At 48.6% G+C, this 12,423-nt stretch overlaps 1 protein-coding gene across 1 annotated transcript; it reads right to left on the minus strand.

Annotated features, from left to right (window-relative positions):
* Window positions 1-7,504: 7,504 nt before the first annotated feature.
* LOC114853192 (homeobox protein OTX1 B) lies at window positions 7,505-12,130 on the minus strand. Its single transcript, XM_029146275.3, has 4 exons — window positions 11,945-12,130; window positions 10,306-10,451; window positions 9,724-9,875; window positions 7,505-8,778 (listed from the first exon to the last, which is right to left on the minus strand). The coding sequence occupies exons 2-4, from the start codon at window positions 10,400-10,402 to the stop codon at window positions 7,990-7,992; spliced, it is 1,038 nt and encodes a 345-aa protein (XP_029002108.1). The 5' UTR covers window positions 10,403-10,451; window positions 11,945-12,130; the 3' UTR covers window positions 7,505-7,989.
* Between the last annotated feature and the right edge of the window lie 293 nt (window positions 12,131-12,423).

Raw genomic sequence — 12,423 nt, forward strand, 5'->3', positions numbered from 1 at the left:
GTTGTGTTAGCTAACTGTAACCTGAACCCCCCACCTGTTATCCAGCCCTAACCCTAACCACAATAAGCTCTAAAGCTGCTGAACATAGCATCTTAGCTAGCTGCTAGCTGTTAGCGAGGAGGCAGAGCAGGCACCAACTGATCAGCCCATTCGTTACAGCTGATAACATCCGAAGCGGGTGCACCTGCTGCTCCACAACTGAAGGCATCCAACATGCGCCTGGATCCACTTTGATTTAATGGGAGCCTCTGAAGGTCCTGTGGATCCAGTGAGACAGACCTCGTCCTCTCATCCCTCCATCTGCCTGAACAGCACTGATAGGGAAGAGCCTGAAGAGCTGGAGCGACGACGCCCCCGTCAGAGGCTGGCGCCGAGGCCTCACACCGACCCAGCGATGCCGGGAATGTGTGGGCTGTGGCTTCAGATCTGCTGTGTCAGCGTGAGGCAACGCTCATGGTCACACACTGCATCTGCTTTCATTCTCTTCATCCCTGTTTTTATGGTGATCTGATCCCATCACAGAATAGTCATCGAGTCCCCACAGCCCAGTTTCACAGCACCCAGCTGACTTTACGGCTCAAACACTGAAGCTCAGATCCACGTGTTTCATCCAGTGAAGTGAGTCTGCAGCTGCTGAAGCTGCTCCAGTGTTTCCATGGACGCAGGTCAGTTAACGTGCAGCTTTACACGTTTAAAACATGTGAAGATGTGAAAGTGATGATTCGTCTGAACCCGCCATAACCGGGCTCAGGTTCTGCTGCCTCGGACCCGACTCCCTGGCCCAGTCTCACCTTTGTCCTTCCCTGCAGCCGCCCTCTTCCGTCGGCTGTGATCCGGTCCACAGCTGAACTAAACGTGCACATTCAGGAATCCGTTTTCACCAGTCAAGTCTTTTATAGGGGAAACGCGGATTCTGACGTTCAGGGCTGAACCGTAGCTACAGTCATGATGTCAAAGCAGGCCTCTAACGCTGCAGCCGGTTCTTTTGTGGGCGACGACCCGGTTCTGCAGGTTAGTCACAAACAGGACGAGCGTCGGCCATGACGCCTCCGTCTCCTGCTGGCGCCGCTCTGTCCGCCAGCGCCACGGCGCCTCCTCGCGCCTCCTTTATCTTCACCTTTCTTCTCCACGAGCTGAGCCAAAAGCCGAAGGCCTGAAGCGCTGAGCGAGAGAAAGACTGACACGCTGAAACAGAAGCTAAGAAAGAGGTGTCATTCACAACGTGGAATTAGTGTGACGCAAAGTGGGCTCGGGTTTCAGGAAGCGCCATCGGCGCAGTCGCTGGCAGGGACTCCTGGAGGACACACCTGGTGCGTTCACTGCCCCCACGGTCACGGCTACGACCTCGGCTGAAGCCCTGAGCACTGAGTCTGTGCAGGAGCGCCGTCGCTGCGGCATCAGCTGTGACTCCTGTGAACCACGTCCGGGTCCGTCTGCAGCCAGCGCTTCAAACCCCTGGAGCCCTGATGAGGCCTGTGCCTCAGGATCCAGTCAGAGCAGAGTGCGCCCGGGTCGTGGGGACGGCGGAGGCCTTGGTTTGCATTTACTTTGCTCTTAGCGCCGTTCACGGGACCAAGTGTGTGAGACCGGGGCTTGTGGTTGAGCCCGGATCCGTTCTCCGTTCCTTCTAGTGCTACTTAGATGATGGTGGCGCCTCGGAGGGAGCTAATCTCCAGACGTGGTTCAAAGGGCTACTCGCCAGGTTCTGTCCGGCCCGAATCTCAACCAGCCCCACACAAACCCCCACAATGCAAATGAAGCTCGTAGGTTTGGGCGAGATAGCAGCGGCGCTTTAAGCTATGCAAAAATATTCACAGGCTCAAGCTGGAGAACGAGGACAAAAATAATAAGGTACGAAAAGTAGAGAAAGGAGTGATTATATTTGGCTTTGCTGGCTGGATTTGTCACCGTCTATCACCTTTGCTTCCCTCCCTCCCTGCATCATCTTCCTCTAATTAAAGTGTTTGTTGTCACCCTCAGATCCAGGGTGTGAAATCAAGTTAGCAGTTTATGTAAGAGCCGTGGTGAAAATCAAACACTTTGTTCATCAGACAGACAGCGACTTCAATCACTCTGAGCTGGAATATATGTTCCCATTGTTGACTTCGCTATCTGCTCGCTAAGCCAATTTTCTACTTAAGTCTCGCAGCTTTTAAAAAATGTTATTTGGTTCCCTATGTGGTCTTAATTCTTCCCCCTCGCTGATAAGCCCAGCCGCAGCACGACAGGAATATAGGCCCAATAGACAGAACCATTTTAATGAAATAAATAATGATGGTCCATTTCACAAGCCTCACCCTCAACAACCTCCATGTAACTGAACTAATGGACCACAGAGAATAGCAGCGACTGTATCAGCTGTAGCAGCAGATACATCATCAGCCCCCTCCACTTCCTGTCAAGGTTGGACCTTTGTTGACCTTTGACCCAGCTCAGTGCTGAGCTGTGGGCCGTGACTGTATGGCGATTCTGCTGAGGTGCTGCTGACGTTTGGTCGACTTCATGATGATGGATGAAAGTCTACAGAATATTATATAAAACTTCATAGAACAGTGGATAAAGAGGGACGTGACAAACTGACTCATTCATCAGCTGTGTGACAGGCCGTCGTCTTCAACACTAACCCTCCATCTAACACTGGCCCAGAAGTTTCTCATGTCATTTACCCAGGATGCCACGCCTGGTTCTGAGGCGCCGGGTGTGGCCCGACGTGGACCCGCTTAGGACGCATGGCGACAGCGACCTGGCACTGATGCAACCCCGTCGTGCCACCTGCCCCACTAACCCACAGCCCTCAGGGGGAAGTAGGATCTGGTCCAGAGGGATAACAGCAGAGGAGGGAAGCCAGTTCCTGGCAACGCAACTAATTCCATTTGGCAGCTGGAGCCAAGGGTGATGCTGCTGCTTCACCGCCTGCAGCGCCAGGGCTTAGAAAGTTTAATGTCTGCAACGAAGGAAGGAAGGAAACACGAGAGCAAGGAAGACAGCGGGGAAGAAAGGAAGGACCGGAAGAAGGAAGGACCGGAGGATGGAAGGAAGGAAGGAAGGAAGGAAGGAAGGAAGGAAGGAAGGAAGGAAGGAAGGAAGGAAGGAAGGAAGGAAAAACAGGAGGAAGGAAGGAAGGAAAAACAGGAGGAAGGAAGGAAGGAAGGTAGGGAAAGAAAAACAGGAGAAAGGAAGGAAGGAAGGTAGGAAGGAAGGAAGGAAGGTAGGAAGGAAGGAAGGAAGGAAGGAAGGAAGGAAGGAAGGAAGGAAAAACAGGAGGAAGGAAGGAAGGAAGGAAGGAAGGAAGGAAGGAAGGAAAAACAGGAGGAAGGAAGGAAGGAAGGAAGGAAGGAAGGAAGGAAGGAAGGACCGGAGGAAAAACAGGAGGAAGGAAGGAAGGAAGGAAGGAAGGAAGGAAGGAAGGAAAGAAAAACAGGAGGAAGGAAGGAAGGAAGGAAGGAAAAACAGCTCCCTCTTCCTCCCACGAGAGAAGCAGCGACAGTTCCAGTCCGTTCGCCCTGTAAGAGTCGACTGCTGAGCCGAGCAGATTGAAAAGGAGGAGCCGAGGCCACAGAGCATGAAAGAGAATAGAAGCAGAAGAAGAAGACAACAGAAGAAGAGAATAAAGACAAGGAGGGAGGGGGACAAAAAACAAGGGCAGAGGGTCCATCTTCAAACGACCTCCTCCCCATCGCTTAGGAGGTCAGATTATTAACACTCCTACGGCCACTTTAAAGACGACAAAGAGGAGGACGACATTTCACCCAGGCGCTCACTCTGTACTTTAATTAGACACTAAATGAACCCAACACACACACACACACACACACACACACACACACACACACACACACACACACACACACACACACACACACAGACTGCAGACTAAAGCTTCATATATTGAGATATTAAAGTTCTTATCGCTGTATTTTATGAATACGGCTTGTAATGCTTACTAATCTACATTTCTTTCGTTTGTGGTTTCAGTGTTTTTTGACTCTTTCTCTGTCTTCAGCGTCTCGGATGCGGTTGCTGAATCTTCCAGTCTAAGCTCTCACTTAGTGCAGCAGTAAAATAACATCCCTGGAGTCCAACGTCACTCAGGAGTCTCTTGCCGCTGATTTGCTCTTCTGAACCGTTCGTGTTTGTTTACGCTCCACTAGCCATAATCCAGGGTTCTAGAGTTGCACTGGCCTGTCATTCAAAGTGGTGACAGCAGCACCGAAGGGCAGCTCCAACAGGCTGCACCCACACACAAGCACTGACTCGTTACTGAACCTCAAACACCCGACCCTGTGTGAAGCTCAATTAGCCGAACACCTTCAGAGCGATCGGGTAACGGAGAAACTGCAGCGTGTTCAGTCTTTACCAGATGCCGCTTATAACGCGACAACAGCTGACAAGCAACAGCTGACAACCTACAACCAACAGCTGAAAACCTACAACCAACAGCTAACAACCAACAGCTGACAACCTACAACCAACAGCCAACAACCAACAGCTGACAACCTACAACCAACAGCCAACAACCAACAGCTGACAACCTACAACCAACAGCTGACAACCTACAACCAACAGCTGAAAACCTACAACCAACAGCTGAAAACCTACAACCAACCAACCAACTAACCAACCAACCAACCAACCAACCAACCAACCAACCAACCAACCAACCAACCAACCAACCAACCAACCAACCAACAGGGATGTTTCTGTTTGATGCCATGGTTTCTGCTCTGACACAGTCCAGTTACTACCAATACAGTCAGTCACATTACACCAGAGCTGGAACCAGACCTTTAATGTGTTTCTGTTGTTTCTAAGAAGTCAGAGATCAAACGTGCGCGGCCAGTTTTTCCATTAGCGCTGAAACAGACCTGGATCACAGCTCAGCAGAGACACATTCCTCGCTGGCCCTCCGAGGCCGGCCTTAATGGGGATTCCCTGGAAGGCACCGGCTCTCCTTCCATTCTTCTCCTCTGCAGCTTCTTTAAGTGTTAATCCTTGGGAAACTTCCACCCATAGTGACTTGTTTGAAGCGAGCCAGTGGCTGTAAGTACGGCCCCCAGTCATCTGGATCATTAGATTAGGCTTAGGCGCGGCCGACAAAGAGCTGCCCTATCTCAGCCTGTTCCTGAGAGGCCCTGCTTCAGCAGCGCCGCCGCACCACTGACGGCACTTGCAAAGCAAATAGATCAAACGCAGGAGCCTGGAAATGCGAGGCTGTCCAGTTGAGCTGCACGGAGCCTTCGGTGCACATCTGCTGTTTACACGCTCCCACGGCTTCACATTGAGCCTTTATTAATGCCAGATATGAGTCAGCGCAGACCACCTCTGCCTGATGATGCTTTTATCATCGGAATCCTTTAGTGAAATTACTGCTAATGAATGAAAGGTTCATAAAGCTACTAAATGCTCTGAATAGTTTCGTGCCCTGAAAACCGAAGACCCAGACGTTTAAAAACACAACTTTCATTATTATTAGTCGGCGCTGGAATGTGAAGCGAAATCACTTCAAAGAGTGGGATTTGTCTGGTGCAGCATCTAATCTCCCTCCTTTGAAGCCGAGGGTATTGTCTTTCTTGCCGCTGACGGCCCTGGTGGAATATTCATGCTGTGTGTGCGATTGGCTTCTCAAACAGCCGAGGAGCCATTTTGTGCAGGAGTCCCGGACATGTCAGGGATTAGTGTGCCAGCGGCGAGCAATCCCTAATCCCTCACTGTATCCTAATCTATTTACCCGCACGCTGAAGGGATTTCCATATGAAACTACACACAGAGGATCAGAAACCATAACTCATCATTTGGCAGTTCTCCCACTTCTTGGTTTTTACCGCTAAAGATGAGGACGAATGGAGAAGCAATTTTAAGAATAAAACGAATGACTAAATAACCTGTATTCAGGTTTTACAAGTAATAAGATGGGAAACAACAACCTTTGTTTTGTTTGTTCGTCCTGATGGTCGGGAGAAGGTCCAAATGACTTAAAGTAATTCTTTTGATTGAATGATGTTTTAACATTTTACATCTGTGGACAGAGTTTTATCCACTAGATGACTATGAGCACTGAGCTCTCTTCAACTAGCTCTCACCGTTATCTTCAGCTTTTAGCCCCGTTGCCCCTGGACAAGTAAACAGGTCTGAACTGACTGTGAACCAGCACCAAACCAGAACTAGCTGTTCATAGTAGAAGCTAAGGCTCATGGATATGAAGACTTGAAAAAATGAGCCTGGACCTGGATCTGACTAGACCACGTCACCCGTCTGAGGCCACTGCCACTGAAAAGTACGGACAGCTGAGTTCTTAGTGGCCTCCGGAAAGACTGAAAAAACTGAGTCACGATGGAAAAGTTGACACTGACAGGGAGAAAAACAGCTGTTCAAAGACACAGATGTTCGGAGACCCAGCTGTTCAGGGACCCAGATGTTCAAAGACCCAGCTGTTCAGGGACCCACATGTTCAAAGACCCAGGTTTTCAGAGACCCAGATGTTCAAAGACCCAGGTTTTCAGAGACCCAGATGTTCAGAGACCCAGGTTTTCAGAGACCCAGATGTTCAGAGACCCAGATGTTCAGAGACCCAGGTTTTCAGAGACCCAGATGTTCAGAGACCCAGGTTTTCAGAGACCCAGATGTTCAGAGACCCAGATGTTCAGAGACCCAGGTTTTCAGAGACCCAGATGTTCAGAGACCCAGGTTTTCAGAGACCCAGATGTTCAGAGACCCAGGTTTTCAGAAACCCAGGTTTTCAGAGACCCAGATGTTCAGAGACCCAGGTTTTCAGAGACCCAGATGTTCAGAGACCCAGGTTTTCAGAGACCCAGGTTTTCAGAGACCCAGATGTTCAGAGACCCAGGTTTTCAGAGACCCAGGTGTTCAGAGACCCAGATGTTCAAATACCCAGGTTTTCAGAGACCCAGGTTTTCAGAGACCCAGATGGTCAGAGACAGTCGTCCTTCCTCTAAAGCCTTGCTCATGGGCTGTTGCAGCAGGACGGACGCCATGTTTGTCCAGCTGGTAGAGAAAAGCTATGAGGAACCAGGACGGCTGATAATTAAAACATGTTTCGTCCCTTTTCTCCGTGGATCAGAAGAGTCGTACATGAGACAAACAGCGGCGTGTGCCATGTTTGCTGACGTGGGCTGATTGTTGATGCGCTGCGTGGACGCTCTGCTCCACAGATAACGTCTTCACTTTGTACACAGCTGATCAAGCAGGTCCTGTAAATTAGAGCCGGACGTCATGAATGTATGTAAGATCAGGAAGCGCATCTGTTGACAGACTGTGTTTCTGTGTGGGTTGTTTCCAGGTGTGAAGATATCGAACTGTAAAAACAAAAATTCACTTGATCCGATACAGATTTGCGTTAACAGAGTGAACACGGCCTTTTTATGAATCCACATGTAACCAAACAGACGTCCCCGCTGATATCTGAGGTTTTGTTACCAACCGTGTTTAAACCAGTTTAACCAGTTTACTATAATTCCTTCAAAAGCTGGAAATTGTTGACGGGAGTCACAAACTTTGCCTTTACTGCTTGTGTTTTAACCAAACTTTATTATAAAGACACGAATGTACATCTTTCAGACTTCAAGCGATTGCTGACATTACGTGTCTAATTCACATTTCTTTTTATTTTCTTTCCTCTGCAAAGAACAAATAGCAAAATCTTTCACCTCATAAACAAGTGCTGCAATTTGATCTCCAGAAAACAACACCCACAGGCTGGACGGCGACGTTCTCATTCAAGCTGGAAATCAGATAAAAAAATCATAGCAGCATCATATTTCTGCAGGAGGCTTCAGAGGAGCCCAGGGGTCGGTTCTAACTGTGTGACGTCTGTGTTCCGTCCCGGCTGCTCAGGTTTACGGCTAAAGGTGCAGGACGTGGTCAGAAAAAGGATCCTGCTCAACCTTTTCAGAACGTCTCCATCGTGAGTTTACCGGTTCCTCACAGAACCAGAGCGTCGCTGCTTTGGCAGCGTGGCGGCGGCGCAGGGAGTCACAGCACCTGGAAGCGCCACGAGGCCTGGTCTTTGTAGTCCAAACAGTCGGAGGCGTTGAAGTTGAGCTTCCAGGCCGAGGCCGAGGCCGCCGCCTGCTCTTTGTAATCCAGACAGTCTGTGGAGCTGAAGGGGAGGCCGGCGCCGTACGCCTGGTGGTGGTGGTGGTGGTGGTGGTGCGCCGGCGTCTGGCCCATGTGGTGGTGAGGGTGTCCGGACATGGAGCCGCCCGTCATTGGGCTGAGCTGGTGCGGGTGGTGGTGGGAGTGCATGGGCGCCAGGTAGGAGCCGCACTCCACGCCGCCGAAGTAGGAGCCCGACGCGGCGGCGGCGGCGACGGCGACGGCGGGGGGGGGGTACCCCTGGCCGTAGGCCGCCGTCTGGCTGTACGGCACCGCGTAGGAGGGCGTCGCCCCGGCGCCGGACGGCGCGGGGCGCTGCATGCAGGAGGCGCTGGTGGGGGCGGCCGGGTCCGGCAGCGTGACCGGCGCCGGGGCCGGAGAGATGGGGGCCGGGCTCCAGATGGACGACACCGGGGCGGTGACGGAGGTAGAGGTGCTGATCACGCCGGGTGCAGCCAGGCCCGAGGAGGCGGATGAGGAAGAGGAGGAGGAAGAGGAGGAGGAGGTGGAGGCGCCGGACGCGGCCGGCGGGGTGAACTGCCCGCTGCTCTCGGAACCGGGACTCTCTCTGCTCGGAGACGACTTCTTCTTCAGCGGTTTCACCTTGGTGCTGCTGCTGCTCTGCTGCTGCTGACGACATTTGGCGCGTCTGTTTTTAAACCACACCTGAAGAATAGAGGTCAAAGGTCATTAGAGCACGTCACATGCTGACTCGTCCTGGTGAGAACTAAACACCTGCAGCAGTTTCTCTGACCTTTGACCCTTTCTGCATTTGTGACAGACTACTTTGATTCCTACACTCACCCACTCTGGAGTCTGGTGCTATTTAAATTAACCAAATAAATTAACATTCACATGAATTGTTCAGTTCACTTAAAGAAAAAAAAATGTATTTCTTCGCTAGTGGACGTTTCTGGTTTTAGGCCCAACACAGTGAAACCATTGGCCTAATTAATTAAACTGCATATGTCACTGTGAGCAGCTTTCATAGCGCTTCCATAGCTGATTCACCAGAGAAGTTTTTGCACATTTGCCTTATTTCAAAAACATATTTTAATTAATATTTACAACATCAAACATTTAGGTAAAAAAATCCTTTTCATTTTATTTTAAATTTTCTAAATGAAACAATAGAAAGCAAAAGTCAACTCAAGTCATGAGGATCATAATGGGTAAAATCAGTATGAATTCAGGATGGAAAGATGTTAAAAAGATAAAAAACAGATTTTTTGACTAAATAAAATATTATTCTTTCTTAATTGTGTCTGTTTATTACGCATCTGCTTTCGTTCTTGTTCATTTGGTTTCCTTCATTTTTTTCCTCATTTTCCAGTATTTACTTGTTCGGACCTAAATCGTTGCTGATGAGGTCAAATATTTCAGACAACAGTTGTGAACACATTATTCTATTAATGACTCACATTTTCCACATCTGCAGTAAACGGTGTCTATTTCCAGTGGATGTGACGTTTGTGAAGGTGATTTCTATTGTGACACTCGATAAGCAGCGTCAGTTTAGGTCAAAGACGTCACAGCTGCGGCTCGAGCAGAGTCCGTCACTGGACGAGTTTTTTCTGGTGCTGGTAACGTGTTCGTCTCTGCTCGTCTCACCTGCACTCTGGACTCGGGCAGGTTGATTTTCAGCGCCACCTCCTCGCGCATGAAGATGTCCGGGTAGCGCGTCTTGGCGAACAGCGCCTCCAGGATGTCCAGCTGCGTGCGCGTGAAGGTGGTTCTCTCCCGGCGCTGCTTCCGCGGGTTCGCTGAAAACAGACGCGTCCGCGTCACCTTCGCTCAAACGCCCGTTCGCTTCTTTTTTCATAATGATTAGCTTCTCGGGTGCGTCAGTCTAATTGAACTTTTTTAGGGTTGTAAAATCTAAAGTGAAATATTATTGTAGATTCGATTAAAGTAGATGTGCGCGAAAAAAATAAAAATAGCAAATTAAATCAAGCAAATTAAACTCAACCAAGAGCCTTAATCCGCTCACACCTAAACTTTAACATCAACTCGCTTATCACACAGCGACTTGTATTTTCATTGTTTTCATTGTGTCTAATAAAAGTTAAAACTCAAAATAAGCCAAACATGACACGCATATTATAAGACGACCGATGGCTCGTGGATGCACGTTTAAACGTGCAAACATAATTCAGCTGCAGGAGGCTGGAGCCGTGGGAGTTCGGTCCATACCTGGATACCCCACGGATGGGTGCAGCAGGTCCATGGCGGTCCCGCTCAGGCCCAGTCCGTTCATCCCGTACGGGGCCTGTTTGAGATAAGACATCATGCTCGAGGCGCGACTGGGAGCCCGGAGTGTGCACGCGGGGGTCGGGCTCCTGCGGGAACGGGACGGGTTAGAGTGTAGCGCAGCAATACACGTTGCGTTGTGTTCAAAAGCCACAGTGACACAGGCTTATTTTCTGAACATCTGTGAGAGTGATGGAGTCGAAGGCACAACAACACAAACACTTTTAATTAAATGAACACATTTTAATATTTTAAAATGCATAAAGAGGAAGTTACGTAAGTGCGTGGGTGAAGAAGACAACAACTAAACTGACACTGCTGTTGTCAGAAATGACGGAGAAACGATCCCGTGATCTCACGATACAAAGTCGAACCGTCACCGGAACCACAGCCATGAGCCGGCCTTGAAGTAAAGCGAGTCACGGCCCAGTTATCGCTAGAGCTTCGTTATGACTTTAAGTGATTTAATTGCTCACAATTACAGCGGTCTTTGAAGATGCACATTTAAATTACAGGACGTCTGATGACTTCACTGCAGAATTAAACACCGACGTTATTTTAGTTCACACAAATAGAACACATTCGCTTTATTTATTCAATTTATAAAAATAGTTTTTGTTTCAGAGCACATTTGTTATTACACTAAATATGATTAGGTTATTTTTCCATTAGGCTGATTTAATGCAGGTATTTGTGTCTTCGTACAGGATCAATAACTGCCTTCAACTTGAACTGTTATAATTACATTATTGTAAATAATAGGATTTGGGAAACACGTAATATTTACTCCAGCGTTAATATCCTAATTACAACATTTAGTCTGTCTCTTGTTATTATCTGGCAGATGTTCACACCTTCCCTGCAGCTTCATTAACCTGCCTTCATTAACTGTTGTTCTTAACAGGAGAATGTATTTAGATAGGAATTTCCATAATCCGCTAGGCTCTTTTTAGCAGGTAAATGCTCACATTTCGGACTAATCGCGGCCTTTTCTCCGGTGAAAGGAGCCTCGGGCCTCGTGATGGACCTCAACTGAGGCTTTACGCCACAGATAAAGCCCAACTTATTTCCATAACCACAGGAAGGAGCCGAATCGCGCAATGCAAATGTGTCAAAACTATGTGCAAATGAAGCCCATTACTTATTTAGATGAGATCTACAGCGCGACAATTAGTAGAAGAACGGTTGTTATCGGTACAGAACCAGGAAAGGAGGATGCAAACTGAACCGAGCCGGAAACCAATCCACATAAATGCGAAGATAGATTCGATCTATAAAAATGATCCTGCTTTCTCTAGAACCAGCTTTATTATTATTAATTTTAGAATTAATTGCTAGTAATTTACAATCCGTTAATGTGTATTCTGTGTGAAAGTATTTCACTTTAAAAGTTTCTTTCGAATGAGACGACTGTGAATACATTACAGGAGAGCTCATGGTCAAATTTAAAAGGTTTCGTCCTACAAATATGCACAAACATTGGAACAACAATTAACAACTATTCAGGATAAATAAGCAAACGAAATTAAATCAGATCAAACATAAATATATAAATTAATGTATGAGATCAGGTAAGTCTCACCTGTTTTCGGCTCTCCTGACACAAATCCTGTTAAATTTCAAAGCAGTGAGATCCAGAGTGGGAAAAATATCCACATGGATGAGAGGGATTTCTGCTTTCAGCTCCGTTCGCCTCGAAAAAACAACATTTCACCGCAGATGCGTTAAAAAGTGGCGCGGCCGCTGCAGACGGACGGAGATTGACGTTGGCCCGCGAGGCCCACGCCTCTAAGAGTCGACAAAGCACGCGGCTCCCGGCTCGCTAAGCCAATCACAGGCTCCGAGGGCTCACGAGGCAGCCAATCGAACGCCCAGCTGGGCGAAGAAGACCCCGCCCACTCCTGGCGCGGCCTCGTCACGTTACGCGAGTGAAAAGTTTAGGTGAGAAAGTTGGAAGAAGACGGTTCGGCTGCTGCGGTTCACGACCCGGAGTTCAGGACAGAAATTCAGCTCAGAGACGAGTCCTACATGAAAGAACACAAATCATAAATAAACAAATAT

This window comes from Betta splendens, chromosome 1, assembly GCF_900634795.4.
Source record: "Betta splendens chromosome 1, fBetSpl5.4, whole genome shotgun sequence".
NCBI lineage: Eukaryota > Metazoa > Chordata > Actinopteri > Anabantiformes > Osphronemidae > Betta > Betta splendens.